This window comes from Epinephelus fuscoguttatus, linkage group LG2 (assembly GCF_011397635.1).
Source record: "Epinephelus fuscoguttatus linkage group LG2, E.fuscoguttatus.final_Chr_v1".
Taxonomy (NCBI): Eukaryota; Metazoa; Chordata; class Actinopteri; order Perciformes; family Serranidae; genus Epinephelus; species Epinephelus fuscoguttatus.
Genome location: NC_064753.1, coordinates 23,719,097 through 23,733,468, shown reverse-complemented (window position 1 = coordinate 23,733,468; position 14,372 = coordinate 23,719,097). Strand labels below are relative to the sequence as shown.

The 14,372-nt window shown below is 41.9% G+C and overlaps 1 protein-coding gene across 2 annotated transcripts in view; it reads right to left on the bottom strand.

Annotated features, from left to right (window-relative positions):
- Window positions 1-14,108, bottom strand: part of syt9a (synaptotagmin IXa) — a 33,648-nt gene extending 19,540 nt beyond the window's left edge. For both annotated transcript variants that reach the window (XM_049565446.1, XM_049565456.1), the window contains exons 1-2: window positions 13,314-14,108; window positions 221-716 (exon numbers count right to left, since the gene is read on the bottom strand). In XM_049565446.1, coding sequence (XP_049421403.1) covers window positions 221-716; window positions 13,314-13,461 — 644 coding nt within the window. In that variant the 5' untranslated portion in view covers window positions 13,462-14,108. The remainder of the gene's footprint in view (window positions 1-220; window positions 717-13,313) is intronic.
- Window positions 14,109-14,372: the final 264 nt, after the last annotated feature.

The window sequence follows — 14,372 nt, the reverse complement described above, 5'->3', positions numbered from 1 at the left end:
CGTAGAAACAATCTGAAGAATTTTGGCATTCAACATTAATAAACCTTGGCACTGAAAAAGGTTTTGCAGAATATATTGATGTTTTTGTCTGGCAGTGGTGTCGAGAGCGATGAGCATGATCACTTCAAACACAAATTATGTAAAAGCTGGATGGAAGCACTTATTAAAATGTAGTAGTTCTGACTAAGACAAAAAAATATATCTAAAGTCTTACACTGACCCAATTTCAGATATTGAGTGACCAGAGGATGACGGTTCAGTGGTCTGTCTCTGCATACGAGGGTTGGTGTGAACCCCATTTTCCCGGCTTTTACTCTGCGCGTCCAGAGGGATGTCTGGAGATGTGTGACTGATCTTCATAGCTGCCTCTGGTGTGGCCATGACCACGGGTGGCGGTGACAAGGGAGTCACTGGAGCCTCCACTGACACCACAGATGCCATAGGCGTGGGCTCTCTGGCGATGGAGCACTGCGATGACTCACGGCGGTTGTGTGTCGGGGGGTCCACGGCTGTGTAAACTGGCTGCCTGGGTGCGGGCTGCGAGGGCAGAGGGCTCATGGAGGGGTTGAGGTGCCCATGGGCTTCCTTGGTGGTGGGGGAGAGCCCACGCTCCCTCCATGGTATCCAGCACAGCTTCCAGGAGACAAACAAGGAGACCCCAAACAGGGCCAAGCCACAGGCGGTCACCACCAGTGACAACAGACTCACTGATATATCTGAGAAGACGACAAGAGAGACAGGAAATAAAGGTCTGACAGTGAATTCTGTTTGCTGTTTACCGTCACCCCCTCATCATCACTGTCAGTAGCAATTTATATATATTAAATAGTGTGAAAACCTTTCTACAAATATTTCACCATAGTGTTATGATCAATAACACTTATGGGTATGTGATATGTAAGGCTGGTCTCCCATTCACCTGTGGTATCACATTCAAAGAATCTCTTCTGACAAATCAGGCTTCTTGATCTGATGACAAATCATGAATCTTTGCACTATGTCACAAAAAACTTTACCTTTCTTTATCTTATTATAACAGTGGGGTCTCTGTTAGTTTTCCCTCTTCTTTTCTTCCCTGCGACAAAGAATCCTTGACAAGATTAATTAGGATTAGCCACATTTATTTAATTATCCTCTGGAACCTCGTATCTGCCCCCCAAGTGGAGTGTGCCCCATGCTGTAATTTGCAGGCCTTCGCTGATAACAGAGGAGGAATAGCATGCTGAAACAAAAGCAGCTGTAAATGACTGTTCATGCATTCTCACTGAAACACTGTAGTACTGTTTAGCAGGTCAGCTGTTATTTATTCACAACTATTTGGTTATTTGAAACACCTAGATGGTGCGGCTTGGACACATTGTCAGAGATGAACTCAGGGTCATAGGGTGTTTCGGGTTTTTGGTCATCAGACACCCTCACCTGGGTGACCCAGCCATCATCAGCGTCCAAGCAGTGTGCTACACCATGGATTTAAAATGTTTGTAACAGTATTGGAAAGATGGATTTAAAGTAAACTGAGTTTCCAACCTCTTTATATAAGTCTATGGTTAAAACTGTGTATTATTGTGAAAGTAAATGAACACAGGGTGAACACTGCCAGCTTGTTGGCGTCAACACCGACAGGTAGAAACCATCTTAGTTTATTTGTCAAGTGGAAGTCTACATTGCCATTAACACACACACAGAAATTCATGTTGACATAACCTTTAAAACCGTTATATTTAGAAGAGAAATCGATATTGTGTCAAACACTTGCCCGCCTATTTTCCAAACCAAAAAGAGTTGATTTTTGCTCAACAGACTTGTCTTCTGCTAAAGCAGCAGTTATACAAAGCACAGAGCAGCAAATTGAAGGTGTCTGTGTGACAGTCATTCATTCATATTCTGTAACCGCTAATCCTGTTCAGGGTCGCATAGGGAGCTGGAGCCTATCACGGCAGATATTGGGTGAGAGGCAGGGTACACCTTGGACAGGTCGCCAGACTATCACAGGACTAACACATAGAGACAGACAACCATTCATGCTCACATTCACACCTACAGGCAATTTAAATTCACCAATTAACCTGCGTGTCTTTGGACTGTGGGAGGAAGCTGGAGTACCCTGAGAAAGCCCACGCTGGTAACGATGCTAACCACTGCCCCACCGTGCCGCCAACAATGTTTGCAGTAAGCATTAATCACTTATCATGCATCATGGCTGCATAATAAAACCCAACCAGACCCACCAAGTCTTCTGCAGTACAAGTAGAGCCAGACATGCTCCAGCAAAAATGCGGTAGCCATCATGCACAACACAAATGTATGTTAATGAAGTTGTGGGCAAGAGCAGAAGCAGTGGCAGTATAAGAGCTTTCCAGGAGTATCACACCAGTTTGCAGTCTGTCAAGTAAGAGTCTATGGTTTCAAAACTTGACACTGAATATTACTGCAGTGCATTTGTTTACACCAGCACAGGGGTGTGCGAGTCACCATGGAAAGGGAGGTGAGGCGTGAACCAACAGAGTCATCAAGGGCTTTCTGAATCATCTCTGTTCTCAAGCAGTGGGTGACTTCTCCCAGAAGAATTCTTTTTTGAAAGATGAATCCTAGAAACAGCTGCAGCACCAACAATGCTACGACCAAAGGCATGGCTCTTGGCAATTATATGAATTTTGTGAACTTTTGTTATTAGTTGTCAAAGGAATTGATATCATCATTGCAAAGATGATCTACATAACATTACTGATTTACGTATAACCCTTGTGTTTGTTAAAATTTGCCTCACTTCCTCATTGTTTGGGGGGCTCCCAGCCTCCACTGCTGTATGTGTAAACAAAATCTTTTATTTATTTATTTTTCCAGTAAACACTGACTTTATTAAAACCCAATATGTGGGAAAACATTAAAACAGGACAACAGTATCAGAAGCAATGCCTCTGTTTCAATAATGGATTTGTGATTATTAATTTAAAGGTACTATGCGGGAATTTTTGGTCAGTGTGCCCACGATTTTCATAGCTTCCTCTTAGATGTGTGCTGGTTGTTCTGGCACCTGGTCATTATCTTTTTATAAAGTCCCGACTTACCTCTGCACTGTGCCCAGAAATGTCCCAAACACAGCAAAATAAGAAGACAGTACTCTCTGTCAGTGTTAGACCATGAACTAACTGTGATTTATACCTCTAAAGACATGAGCACTCTTTATGCACACTGACCTGATACCAGTGATAAACAGTTTTAAAAAAAACCTGAGCAGGATTTATGATGTGTAATAAAATTAAATTGCTTTCTAATTTGAGCCACAAAATAATGATAGGCCATTTGCAATATGTTTTGCCTTAAAAAAAAAAGTAAAAAAAATGGTTATAGATATGCTAAATGTTTGATGCAGCAGAAGTGGTCCTCAATAGTGTTTTCATAACTGCTCATATCAGCTAATAGACTTCATCAGTGGAGTTTAGGTTATAATATAGGTCACATTGTAATAACGTTGGAGTGCATTTCTGAGATTAGTTTTTCAAAACCTACTTCGCTGTGTTTAATTTTCAGAGAGATACATGTTTTATATGCTGTGCCCCCTCACTATCTGTGTTCCTACACATGCTTGAGTTTTCATTAGGTAGAAATGATTAAAGCTCCTCTCCTAGTGCTGATTAAAAACTCATCTCTGTTCATCAGAATAACATATTTAAAAGTTCTTCTCCATAGAAAAAATATCTTGATTCCTTAAAATGGCTTTGATGCAAGTCCACACCTTTGCCTCATTTAGTATGTGTGGATCTATTGATATGCAAGTTAGTCCCCACCCCAATCTCCAGCTCAAACTTATCTGCTCACCTTCGACTCTGCTCATCACTCCCTACAACATCAGGAGCATAACGGTAATAGATAACACAAGCCATCAGCTAGACTATATTATTAAACAGCTAATAATGTGCTGCTAATTTTAGATCAACCTTGTTCCAGATCACCAACTCTGACAAGGTGAGGTGGAAGTCAAGCTTTCAAGGTGACTTGGTTCCTTAGATATGTGACGTATGAAACCCTGCCTGACTGAGTCTGTGTTTTTCATTGGTACACTGCTCTCCCAAGGCGGGTATGCTCAGCCATGATGCTGGCTTCTTTTTTCACTAATGATATGTCTTGCAGCATAAAAAAAACACCATATGGACGTAATAACAAGGTTAAAAACTTGATTTCGTTGGAAGGGGTCTTTAAGTGCTGATTACTGTAATCACTCAACAACAAGATAACAGCAGTTCGCAACATGACTAAAGGGCCATCCAAACCAAGAATGATAACTAAAACATTGTCAGTATGCATAAATATATCTATAAACCATGATCAGCCAAAACATTAAAACCACTGACAGGTGAAATGAATAACATTGATTATCTTGTCACAATGCAGTGTTCTGCTGGGATACCTTGGGTCCTGGCTTCACTCACCCAAACACTGTTGCAGATCAAACAAACCCCTCAACAACACTCCTCGATGGCAGTGGTCTTCCCAGCAGGACAATGTGCCATGCCACACCGCAAAAACTGCTCAAGAATGCCCCAAGGAACGTAACAAAGAGCTCAAGGCATTGACCTGGCCTCGAGTTCCCTATATGACTGAGCATCTGTGGGATATGCCAAAACCCCAGACGCACTGCCCGTCCACGGTGGGGCCTCTATGGATTGGACATAGCTCTGACATGTCAATGTATGGACACAGGAAGTCTGGGGATGCCCCGTGGTGTCTGGCACCAGGGTCTTCATGGCAGATCTTTAGAGTCCTGTGGTTTGCGAGATGACCTACCAGCATGTCCCAAGGATGGATTTGGATCTGGGGAATTTGGAGGCCAGGTCAAGGCTTTAAGCTCTCTGTCATGTTCCTCGGGCCATTCCTGAGCAGATTTTGCGGTGTGGCATGACACATTGTCCTGCTGGGGGGGCTACTGCCATTGGGGAGTGTTGTTGCCATGAGGGAGTTTGCTTGGTCCGCAGTGGTGTTTGGGTGGGTAGTGCCTGTCAAGTGGCATCCACATGAATGCTGGGACCCCAAGTATATATATATATGTATGTTTATCTCACTATGTCTTACTATATAATGATGAAAACTCTGGGTGTTTGTCTGTCTGTGTGTCTGTTTCATGTTTTCCTCCTCACTGACTTGGACAATCCATGTGAAATTTGGCACAGTGGTAGAGGGTCTTGGGAGGATGCAAATGAAGCAGTATTACATCAATTGGCCAAAGGGGGGCGCTATAGCAACCGATTGAAATTGCAAACTTTGAATGGGGTTATCTCATGCCCCGTATGTCGTAGAGACATGAAACTTTGTACAGAGATGTCTCTCCTCATGAGGAACAAATTTGCCCCAAGAACCCATAACTTCCAGTTATATAGATTTTTGGCCATTTTGAATTTTTTGAGAAACACTTCAAATCTTGACTGATCTGCATGAAACTCAGTGAACATAATCTAGGGACCAATATCTAAAGTTCCCTCTTGGCAAAAGTTGGAAAACTTACTAAAACTGAGCTTCTATAAGGCAATGACTTTAACTATCTGCCTTTCAACGTGCTACCTCAACTACTAATGTACAGTTTTAGCCCACTAACTATCCACTATTGGCAATGTTACTGCTGTACTTTCAATAAAGCAATTGTACTATCAAATTCACAAAAACTCTGCCTGAATACATTGCTCTTCTTAATGGGTTCAGTTGACTATTTAATCTGCAGTTTCCTATGAGCTGTATCCCAAACACACACCATGTGAAACTGTACGTGGGCAACTGTGCACTCCATGGGTATGGTCTAGTATATGTATATAAATATAAACAACAGTGGCTAATTACATCATTGGGATCACTTTCAGAGTGATTTTTTTAATATGAACGACAGATACACTGACAGCCACTCAACATCCATCAGAATTTACAGGGTGTCACATTCAAAATGGAAGATGACGTTGCAGAGAGACATCATGGAGGTTAAAAAAACCACACCAGTTAAATTAAACAGTTTTTATGAAGACGATATCAAGAAGAAGGACATATGGGATGCAATCAGGCTCACTCTTGGAGTCCGAGCGTTGGGTGTTATTATTAACGGGAGATGAGATGATTATTTTCGTCGTTCTTACAGAACGCTATTGTTCATTAGTGAGGATGGCAGTCAACTGTTATTTTTGTCAAAACAGTCTTTATATGAGCAATACAGTGTCTTTACACTGGATGTTAATTTTATCTCATCTGTAGCAGTACCTTTCACACACATCCAACGGAGGGTAAAATACACAGACAGTTGCTTTGCAATTAACAGATAATGACAGCATGGTGAAATTATAACAAGCATTACAAATATTGTTCTAAACCCTGATGAACTCTGATAGCAGCCCATTTAGCCATCAAGAGTACATTTCAGTGCATTGTTCGTCTTGGATTGCTTTCCACCTAGTTTCGCCCTCCTCTTGTCTTGATGGATAGATTGTTTTTAAATCAACCTTTACACAATGCTCACATCCACTGAAAGAGTCACTGTATTTATTAATCCTCTCCAAACTGGCCTTGAGGTGATCACCTCTGCAGTGAAATCTGGGGAATAGATGGTCCACACAAGTTCAGCCAAAGCTAACATGAGGCTGCAGCAGTCTGAATCAGACTAATTAAATGGAAATATTCCAAAGTTATGGTCAGATTTATTCATAATGCTGAACCTCATATCAGCAACCAGATTCATAGTCGACACCAACACCTCCACATCTTATGGTAGATGTTCATAAGTTAAAATGATCATCCATGACCATAGTTAGGCGTGCATGTTGCTACCTAATGCATCACTGTTGTCACATGTTGAGGTAATGTTATATATCATTTTTAAATGATAGTTCATTAAGTGAAAATTCTGTTACTCAACTTCTGTTGATGATTGATGATTTTTCTAATTTCTTCTATGATGCTACATAATGCTAACACATCCAAGTGAATAATAACTCTATCCTTTGATCATTTAATATCGTTTTACTATGATGTTAATATTCATGAGCAGGAGTTAACTGTTGCCCAGCAACAACTGTTGTGGGAGAAGATAGTTTGAAGCTGGGTGGACAGACATTGCATCATATTTCAAATTAGTATGAAAACCTGTCCACTGATGGTCTTTGCATTGATGGTTTTCATAACCACCTCTTTTATCATGATACATGTTAATTATTAATTCAGTAGGCCTATGTTTGGAAACAATTTGTTTTGTGCACAACAACTCTCTGCTTACTGCACTACCCTGTGTCTTATACTGTGTTAATGAGCTGCCATCCCTGTATGGCTGCTGTAATGTTTACTTTGATTTACTGTATTGAGATATCTTCATTTCTTTAAAGGCTCCTGCAGAGTGTGTTGTTTTTAATAGCACCAGTCTGCTGTATCATCCTAACAGTGTCTATTATTGGCTGAGCCTCGTTCTGTGCGAGGGCAGCGATACAGACTTGTGCCCAGTTTATGTGCTGACTGTGCAACAGTTGCCTACAGTAATATAGCCAGGGTATTCTGTTAATGTCAGTGTTGATGAAGATGTGTATGGATTTTAAAAAATAGCTCAAAAGAAAAGTAATAAGTGTATAATCAGTGTAATTACTTTGATCACAGTAATGAGTAAACTGATTGTGAGCACCACTGTGAGTGGATGTTCATGATTACCAGAATACAGAATACAGATAGATGTATTTTTCACATGAGCTGACAAGATCTCCATGTGTCTTTTCACTAACTCGCTGACTTTATGAAGCACTTGGACAATTAAGTGAAACAACCAGTGGCTCAAAAAGACAGCAGCAGGCAATATTTGTATTTTTATGGCGCATGCAGTAACAGGTAGTATAAAAAATAGCTTGATAGCTATCCTTACTGTTTAACAGTAAAACCAAATGCATGATTTTTCCATGCAGTACACGGGATGACTTTTATTTACAATGAATTAAATACTACACTATAGTCGCCCTAAAACTTCAATTAAAAGCCTAGTCCCAGTTAAATGCCCAGTCTCCTTTACCAGCCTGGTGTGGCCGCATGTTTTGACAAATAAAGGCCTGTCTCAATTAGAGGCCTGGTCTGGTTGCCAAGCAGTTCATTTTTATAGAAGTTCTTTGGATGTATAAAACCAGATTGGGGCGGCGGTGGCTTAGTGGTAGAGCAGGCGCCCCACGTACAAGGCTGTTGTCGCAGCGGCCCGGGTTCGACTCCAGCCTGTGGCCCTTTGCTGCATGTCACCCCCTCTCTCTCTCCCCCTTTCACACTTGTCTGTCCTATCAATTAAAGGCTAAAATGCCCAAAAACATTTCTAAAACAAAAATAAAATGGATTGTTCGCTACCCGCGTAAGCTAACGTTTGATAGCAAATAAATATTTAAACCTTTGTGAGTACGGAGATGCTACATATCCTTAGCTCGATTCATTTCATTTTACTGAAACTCTAAGCACTAGAGAAGACTGTAATTCATTCAGATTTACCGGCATGACGAAAAAACAAGTGGTGACTCCATTCCTCTGAAGCTGTCATGAAGTCAGATTATGTGTCCATTCCTTGATTACTTGGTAAGTTATTTATATTTCTTTTGTCCATAAGGGTCCACTGAACAAAAGGATCAAAAGTGTCTTTTATAAAAAATTAATTCAAGTTATCAATATTGTTTTAACAGGATAAAGTGGTGTTGTGTCAGTATCCCGGGTGCCATAAAACAAGTGTCATAACATAACATATAATTGATATGTTATTCAAAGCTATATTTTTAAAAAACTAATATTCATACTGGTTCAAACAAACAATTTGATTGTATTTCCCATCTTTGCTGAGCAACAGTTTTGTGTGAAAAAAAAAAACAAAAAAAAACCTGTATCCCAAATATAGGCCTGTTGAGTTCAGTGATTTGAGCAAATAGCCTGAGCTACTAATAGAAGTTTTACGGTATATGAAGACAATATTACAATCAGGCCTATGTGTTGTGGAGCTGTTGCAATGCCCTCGCTGCAGCATGATGAATTTGTTAAGTGAACAACTTCCTACAGTCATCACATTAAATCCACTCATCTTTGTTTCTTTTTATTGCACTCTACATCAACAGACACTCATGAATACCAAGATATGCATCTACGTTTTCAACTGAAAGAGTTTGTTGTGTGGAATTAAGTTGTTTGGTATTTACACATTTTCTGAAACATCCCATCTCCGTGCACTTGCAGAACTGTCTGCAATTTTTGTGGCATTTCTGTTTGAAGTCTTTGATGGCGCTTCGTTTGACTAAAATCATAAGCACACAATTTCTCTCAAGAGAAAAACACATGTTTTTTAAATGACTAACTAAAATCACAGAACATCTTGCAACCAGGAATTGTCTTGAACTGAATAACGTCTGGCAAGCTCTATCTGATTTAGAGCTAACACTTGACACATGTACTGGGGAATGCTGGATTTAATGTTTTGTTAGGCCATTAACATGCGCATTAGTTAAAGATAAATGAGACAATATGTCAGACCTCCCTTAAAGACTGTTTGCTTTCAGTCAAAACAAAATTCAAAAGACTTTGGCAGTAATGGTTTAGCATTACCTATCTTCCAACTCCAACAGCGCTGCCTAATACAGGACTGGTTCTGTGTGTGGGCGCTGCCATAAGACCTCGCACAGGAACTCAGACAAACTGTCCTTTCTGTGCTCTGAGATTCTGTGAATACCAGAGTACGTGTGATTTGGGAGAATTATGTGGAGAAATTGAGGGACTTGCCATCTGAGGACATTGAGCCCACAGTCGGCTTGGCAGGCCGCCTGCAGAGTGCTGCCTGGCTGGGAAGAATCTATCGACATCTGGAAGGGTTCAGAGACTGCATCACAACAAAGAGGGTGGACCAGTGCTAGAGCACAGGACCTTCAAAGGTGCAATGGTGTAGGAGGCAAGCAAGTGCTGAAAAAGCAATATATGAACATCTACCTCCTGCAATGTTGTTATTTGCCTTAAATATACATCTCCGTAAGTAAAAACTGTATTTACAGTAACTGGAAATTGCATGATTTTCCCCTTGAAGTACAAATAGTATCAACACATAGGCAGTAGGCAACATATTACACATGAGTGGCTCTGATTGCTTTTCCTCACGGCACAGACTACTGCTGCTTTCTGGCTTTGCAGAGTGTTAGTTACATTGACCTGATAGACCGTGTCGAGCTAATTAGATGGCTACAATTAAAAACAGTAGTTCTCTGGATCCTGCTTTGACAGCCATTACTGAATGTTGTGCACATTTAGTCAAGTCTTAGATGAAACCATGCATACCACCCTCACGTCTGTGCAGTAAAATGAGGCTTAGCTTAAGACCAGAAACAGGGTGAAACATCTAACTTGGCTCTGTCAAACTGTAAAAAAAAAAAAAAAATCAGCCTATCAGCATCTCTAAAGCTCATTAATTAACACATTAAATCTCACTTGTGTAAGTCAAAATACTGTAAAAATGGGAAGTCATGGTTTTACAGGGGTTATGTGCTGACTGATGTCTTGGCTCGGCTTGTGAGCATTTACATTTCCAGATAACTCAAGATGGTTGTATGACTGCATAGTTGGCTGTGTGAGGAAAGAAAAAATATACAATGGCAATAAAGTGAAGGATCGATGGACTTTGACTGACATGAGGCATCCATGTTTATTTGGGGATATTTGAGCTTTCAGAAAAATCAAAATTTCCCAGTGGATGTTGCTGTGAATGCCACAATTTTATGATTTTAAGATTTATGGTTTTGCCATGATTGGTCGGTGATGGATTTTAGGGAGAGAAACTGTGGTGAGTCCTATTTGACTCACAGCACCACATCTGGGTGTTAAATTCTGAGGCGGCTAATGGCTGTACCCGGCACAGACAATACCCAGAGTGAGGTATACTCTTGGGAAAATGTTCTGGAGTGAGCTGAAAGACGCTTACTGTATTTCTGTCAATCAATATGCAGCCCGTGTTCAGTGGGAATTATAGGCTCTGATTTTTGCTGATGTCAGCAGCCTCAAAAATGCCAAAATTAATTGTGTACACGAGGTGAAATACTCACTGAGCTCACTGAATATGATCTCAAATCACCATCAGTCACTGAATCACTTTTTTTTTTTTTTTTTTTTTAACTGTTTTAAACTGTCTTTTAATTTTGAAATGCCATGTTGGCTTGTGTTATGTTCATTTTTCTATATTAATGTGAAGCACTCATATGACATTGGGTGAGAGGCACCAGACTATCACAGGGCTTACACATAGAGACAGACAACCATTCACACTATGGCCAATTTAGAGACTTCCTCCACATAGTGGCCGGAGTGTCCGGAGAAAACCCACACTGAGAATATGCAAACTCTGCACAGAAGGGCTCCCCCACCCTGCACCCTGGGTTCAAACCAGGAACCCTCTTGCTGAGAGGCGACAATGCTAACCACTGCCCCACTATGTCACTATTATTTATCATCATCATTATTCGTAGTAGTAGCAGCAGTATTTTTATTTATTTATTTATTTTTAACCACTAAACACTGTATCTCAGATATGACATATCCGCAGCCTAAAATTTGGCCAACAGCTGCGACTTCCTGGAATCTTTTTTGCTGCTGTGAGGTTGCTAGGCAACCAGGAAGTCTGGCCAAAAAATGATCAGAGCCAGGCTAGCTGTTTCCACTCTCTGTGCTAAGCTAAGCTAACTGGCTACTAGCACTACTTCCATATTTAAAGGACAGACATGGTGTGTGTCATTGATCTTCTCATCTAACTCTCAGTAAGAGAGCTAATGAACATTTTCCCCAAAATGTCCAAACCATTCCTTTAAAGCTTACACAGTAACACCTGGTCACATGAAGAAGGGAGGGATATTTTGATTCATCTCATTAACTGATCACTCTGATTATCTTTCTGCAACCACACGAATCTGACAAGATGGTCACAAATGCATCACCATTATAAATAACTTTTACCAGTATGGGTTTCTCAGGTTGCCAAGTCAGCATCATGTTATATGTCCACAGACAGCACCCTTAACGAAGACACTGAATCCCATTCACCCCGTCCTGAACTCTGGGTCAAATGCTGTTTCAGTTTTGATTTCTCATCTACTTCCTTTGTCTTCGTGTTGTGTGCTGCCATCATGCTGGGTAACACATGTCGGCTGGAAGTGAAATTAAACTGTACAGGCGAGCCATCCTGATAGCTGACTTCACTACAGCACATACTGTGGCAATTCCACTTTTCAAACTGTAAGTGCAATGGCAAAGATGAGACAGGATGGGCCTGTGTGATGAATGAGGGAGAGAGGCGAGAGCTGGGAGATTAGGGAATAGAGCAAATCAGGAGGAAATAAGGAGGAAAGGGCTGACGATAAGGGATACAGAGAGGGACAGAAGAAACGGGAAAGGAATGGGAATTCACAAATGGCTTTCATGTGGTGAAGAGTGATTAATGATAATGCAAACTAATGGAAGCAGTAATGAATAGAGTAGATATGTGGAGGACTGCAGTCACTGTGCCTTCTCGCTCCTTCACATTATCTCACTTTTTTTTCAGTCTTCTGCACACACACACGCACTGACACTCTCAAACATACACGCATGCCATTCCGATGCAGACGGCTGGCCTAGGTGTTGGTGATGATGAAACGTGACTCTGTGGTCACGTTAATTCCTCAGATGTGACTGAATGGCTGCTTTGGTTTTCAAAAACGACGTGCTTTTGTGCAACAGTCCTGCAGTTACAGCCTATTTAAAGTTGAGTAATGTGTCATATTGCCTGCATGCTTTAGGTAAGACGAATTAAATTTGTGTGAACTTTCAAAGTAAGATGCAGTTAAGTGTGCCAAGATAGTAAAAGCTACCGGCGAGCGCAGGTGCAAGCGCAACTCATCCAGGGAGGAGAGAAGCCTGTACATGGTGTTGCATATCATTGTGTGACTAACGATGGCACTGCCGGCATTTGTGCACGTGTCAGGAATGAACTGGACTCATAAAACAGATTTTCAGTCTGTCAGCCTCACGTGGGCGGAGGTTGGAAAGAGGAATTGGGCATTTTAGATGTGGCATTTGGCTCTCAGTGAGAAGGAGAGGCTGTCGCCGAGAAAAATTAAATAATTAAATAGGATAATTAGTGATGTGAGGAAAAATGGACCGGATCAAATTCCCAAGCAAAAGGTGCTGGTTCTGAGAGCACTCTGACCAGTAGCTTGGACCACCTATTGAGTTTATAGGCGCAGAATGGCCGGTGGAAGAAGTCGCATGCGCATCCACCTCAGTTCAATTAAACGCAAACCGCTGAATGAAGCGTGCAAATGATGCCTCACCTGAATCCGTGTAGCGTGGCCTGGCAAGGTCTCGGAAATAGTAGATAAAATCCAGGCAGTGTTCGTTCTGCACTTCCCCCTTCGAACAAAGGTCTGACAGGAGTTCAAGTGCCTTTTGACAAATCTCGTCATCTCTGTCTCCAGGCATTTCCCACCAGCATCCTTATAAATGGAGGGTCTCTTATAGGCACCACCACCACCACTACACCACTACACCACTCCGCCCGCCTGACAGTCACCTTATTCCACGCTGCTCAGCACGGCTTCTGGAGTCAACCACGCATCCAGCGGCACGCCTACCCACACGATGGAGTCGACGGAGACGCTGTGTGGAAATAAGAAGGAAAAAGCACTCGTCCAAGTGATCCAGAGAGCGAGGAGCGTCTCCCACATGTGGAGCACAAAGAGTTTTTATGTAACATTCAGTGAAGCGGTCCCCTCACACTGCTGAAAGCCACCGGTTGAATCCACGCATCGCCACTGCGGCGCCGCGCGCTGTCCAGGGTGCTGAAATGTGTGCGCGCCTCGGTGCCGGACTCTGTGCACCAGGAGGTCCGCTGTCATCCAGTGTCTTCACGCCTTCAAGCGATTACAAGCTCAGGAAAAAGTTGAACAGCGTGTACAATGTGGAGAAACAGCTGCATCTGAGCGCGGCACTACCTGTAGGCTGCAGGAGCAGGAGCCGATCACTTCTCCGCTACCACGAGCCTGCTGAGGTTGTGCCTGCACGTGGCCAATCAGAGGATGACATGATTTTTTTTTTCTGTTTTGTGAAATCAGTCTTTCATGAAGATACAAAGTGAGATATCACTAAAAAAAAAACGCGCATATATCGTTGCATGTGCAAGTTGTGCGTAAATTAACTTAAAGGCACCGCACCATTAAAACCAGTGGGACTGCTGTCACTCCCCAGCTGAGAGAGAGGGGATTTTTTCCCCAGTGAGCCTCACATCGCGGTCCTGCCAAGACAACCGCAGCTTCTGCAATGACATCCACGATTTGTCTTGCCTTACCCTGAACTAATTAGAAATTAGGAACAGGCGCATGCACGCAGAGAGA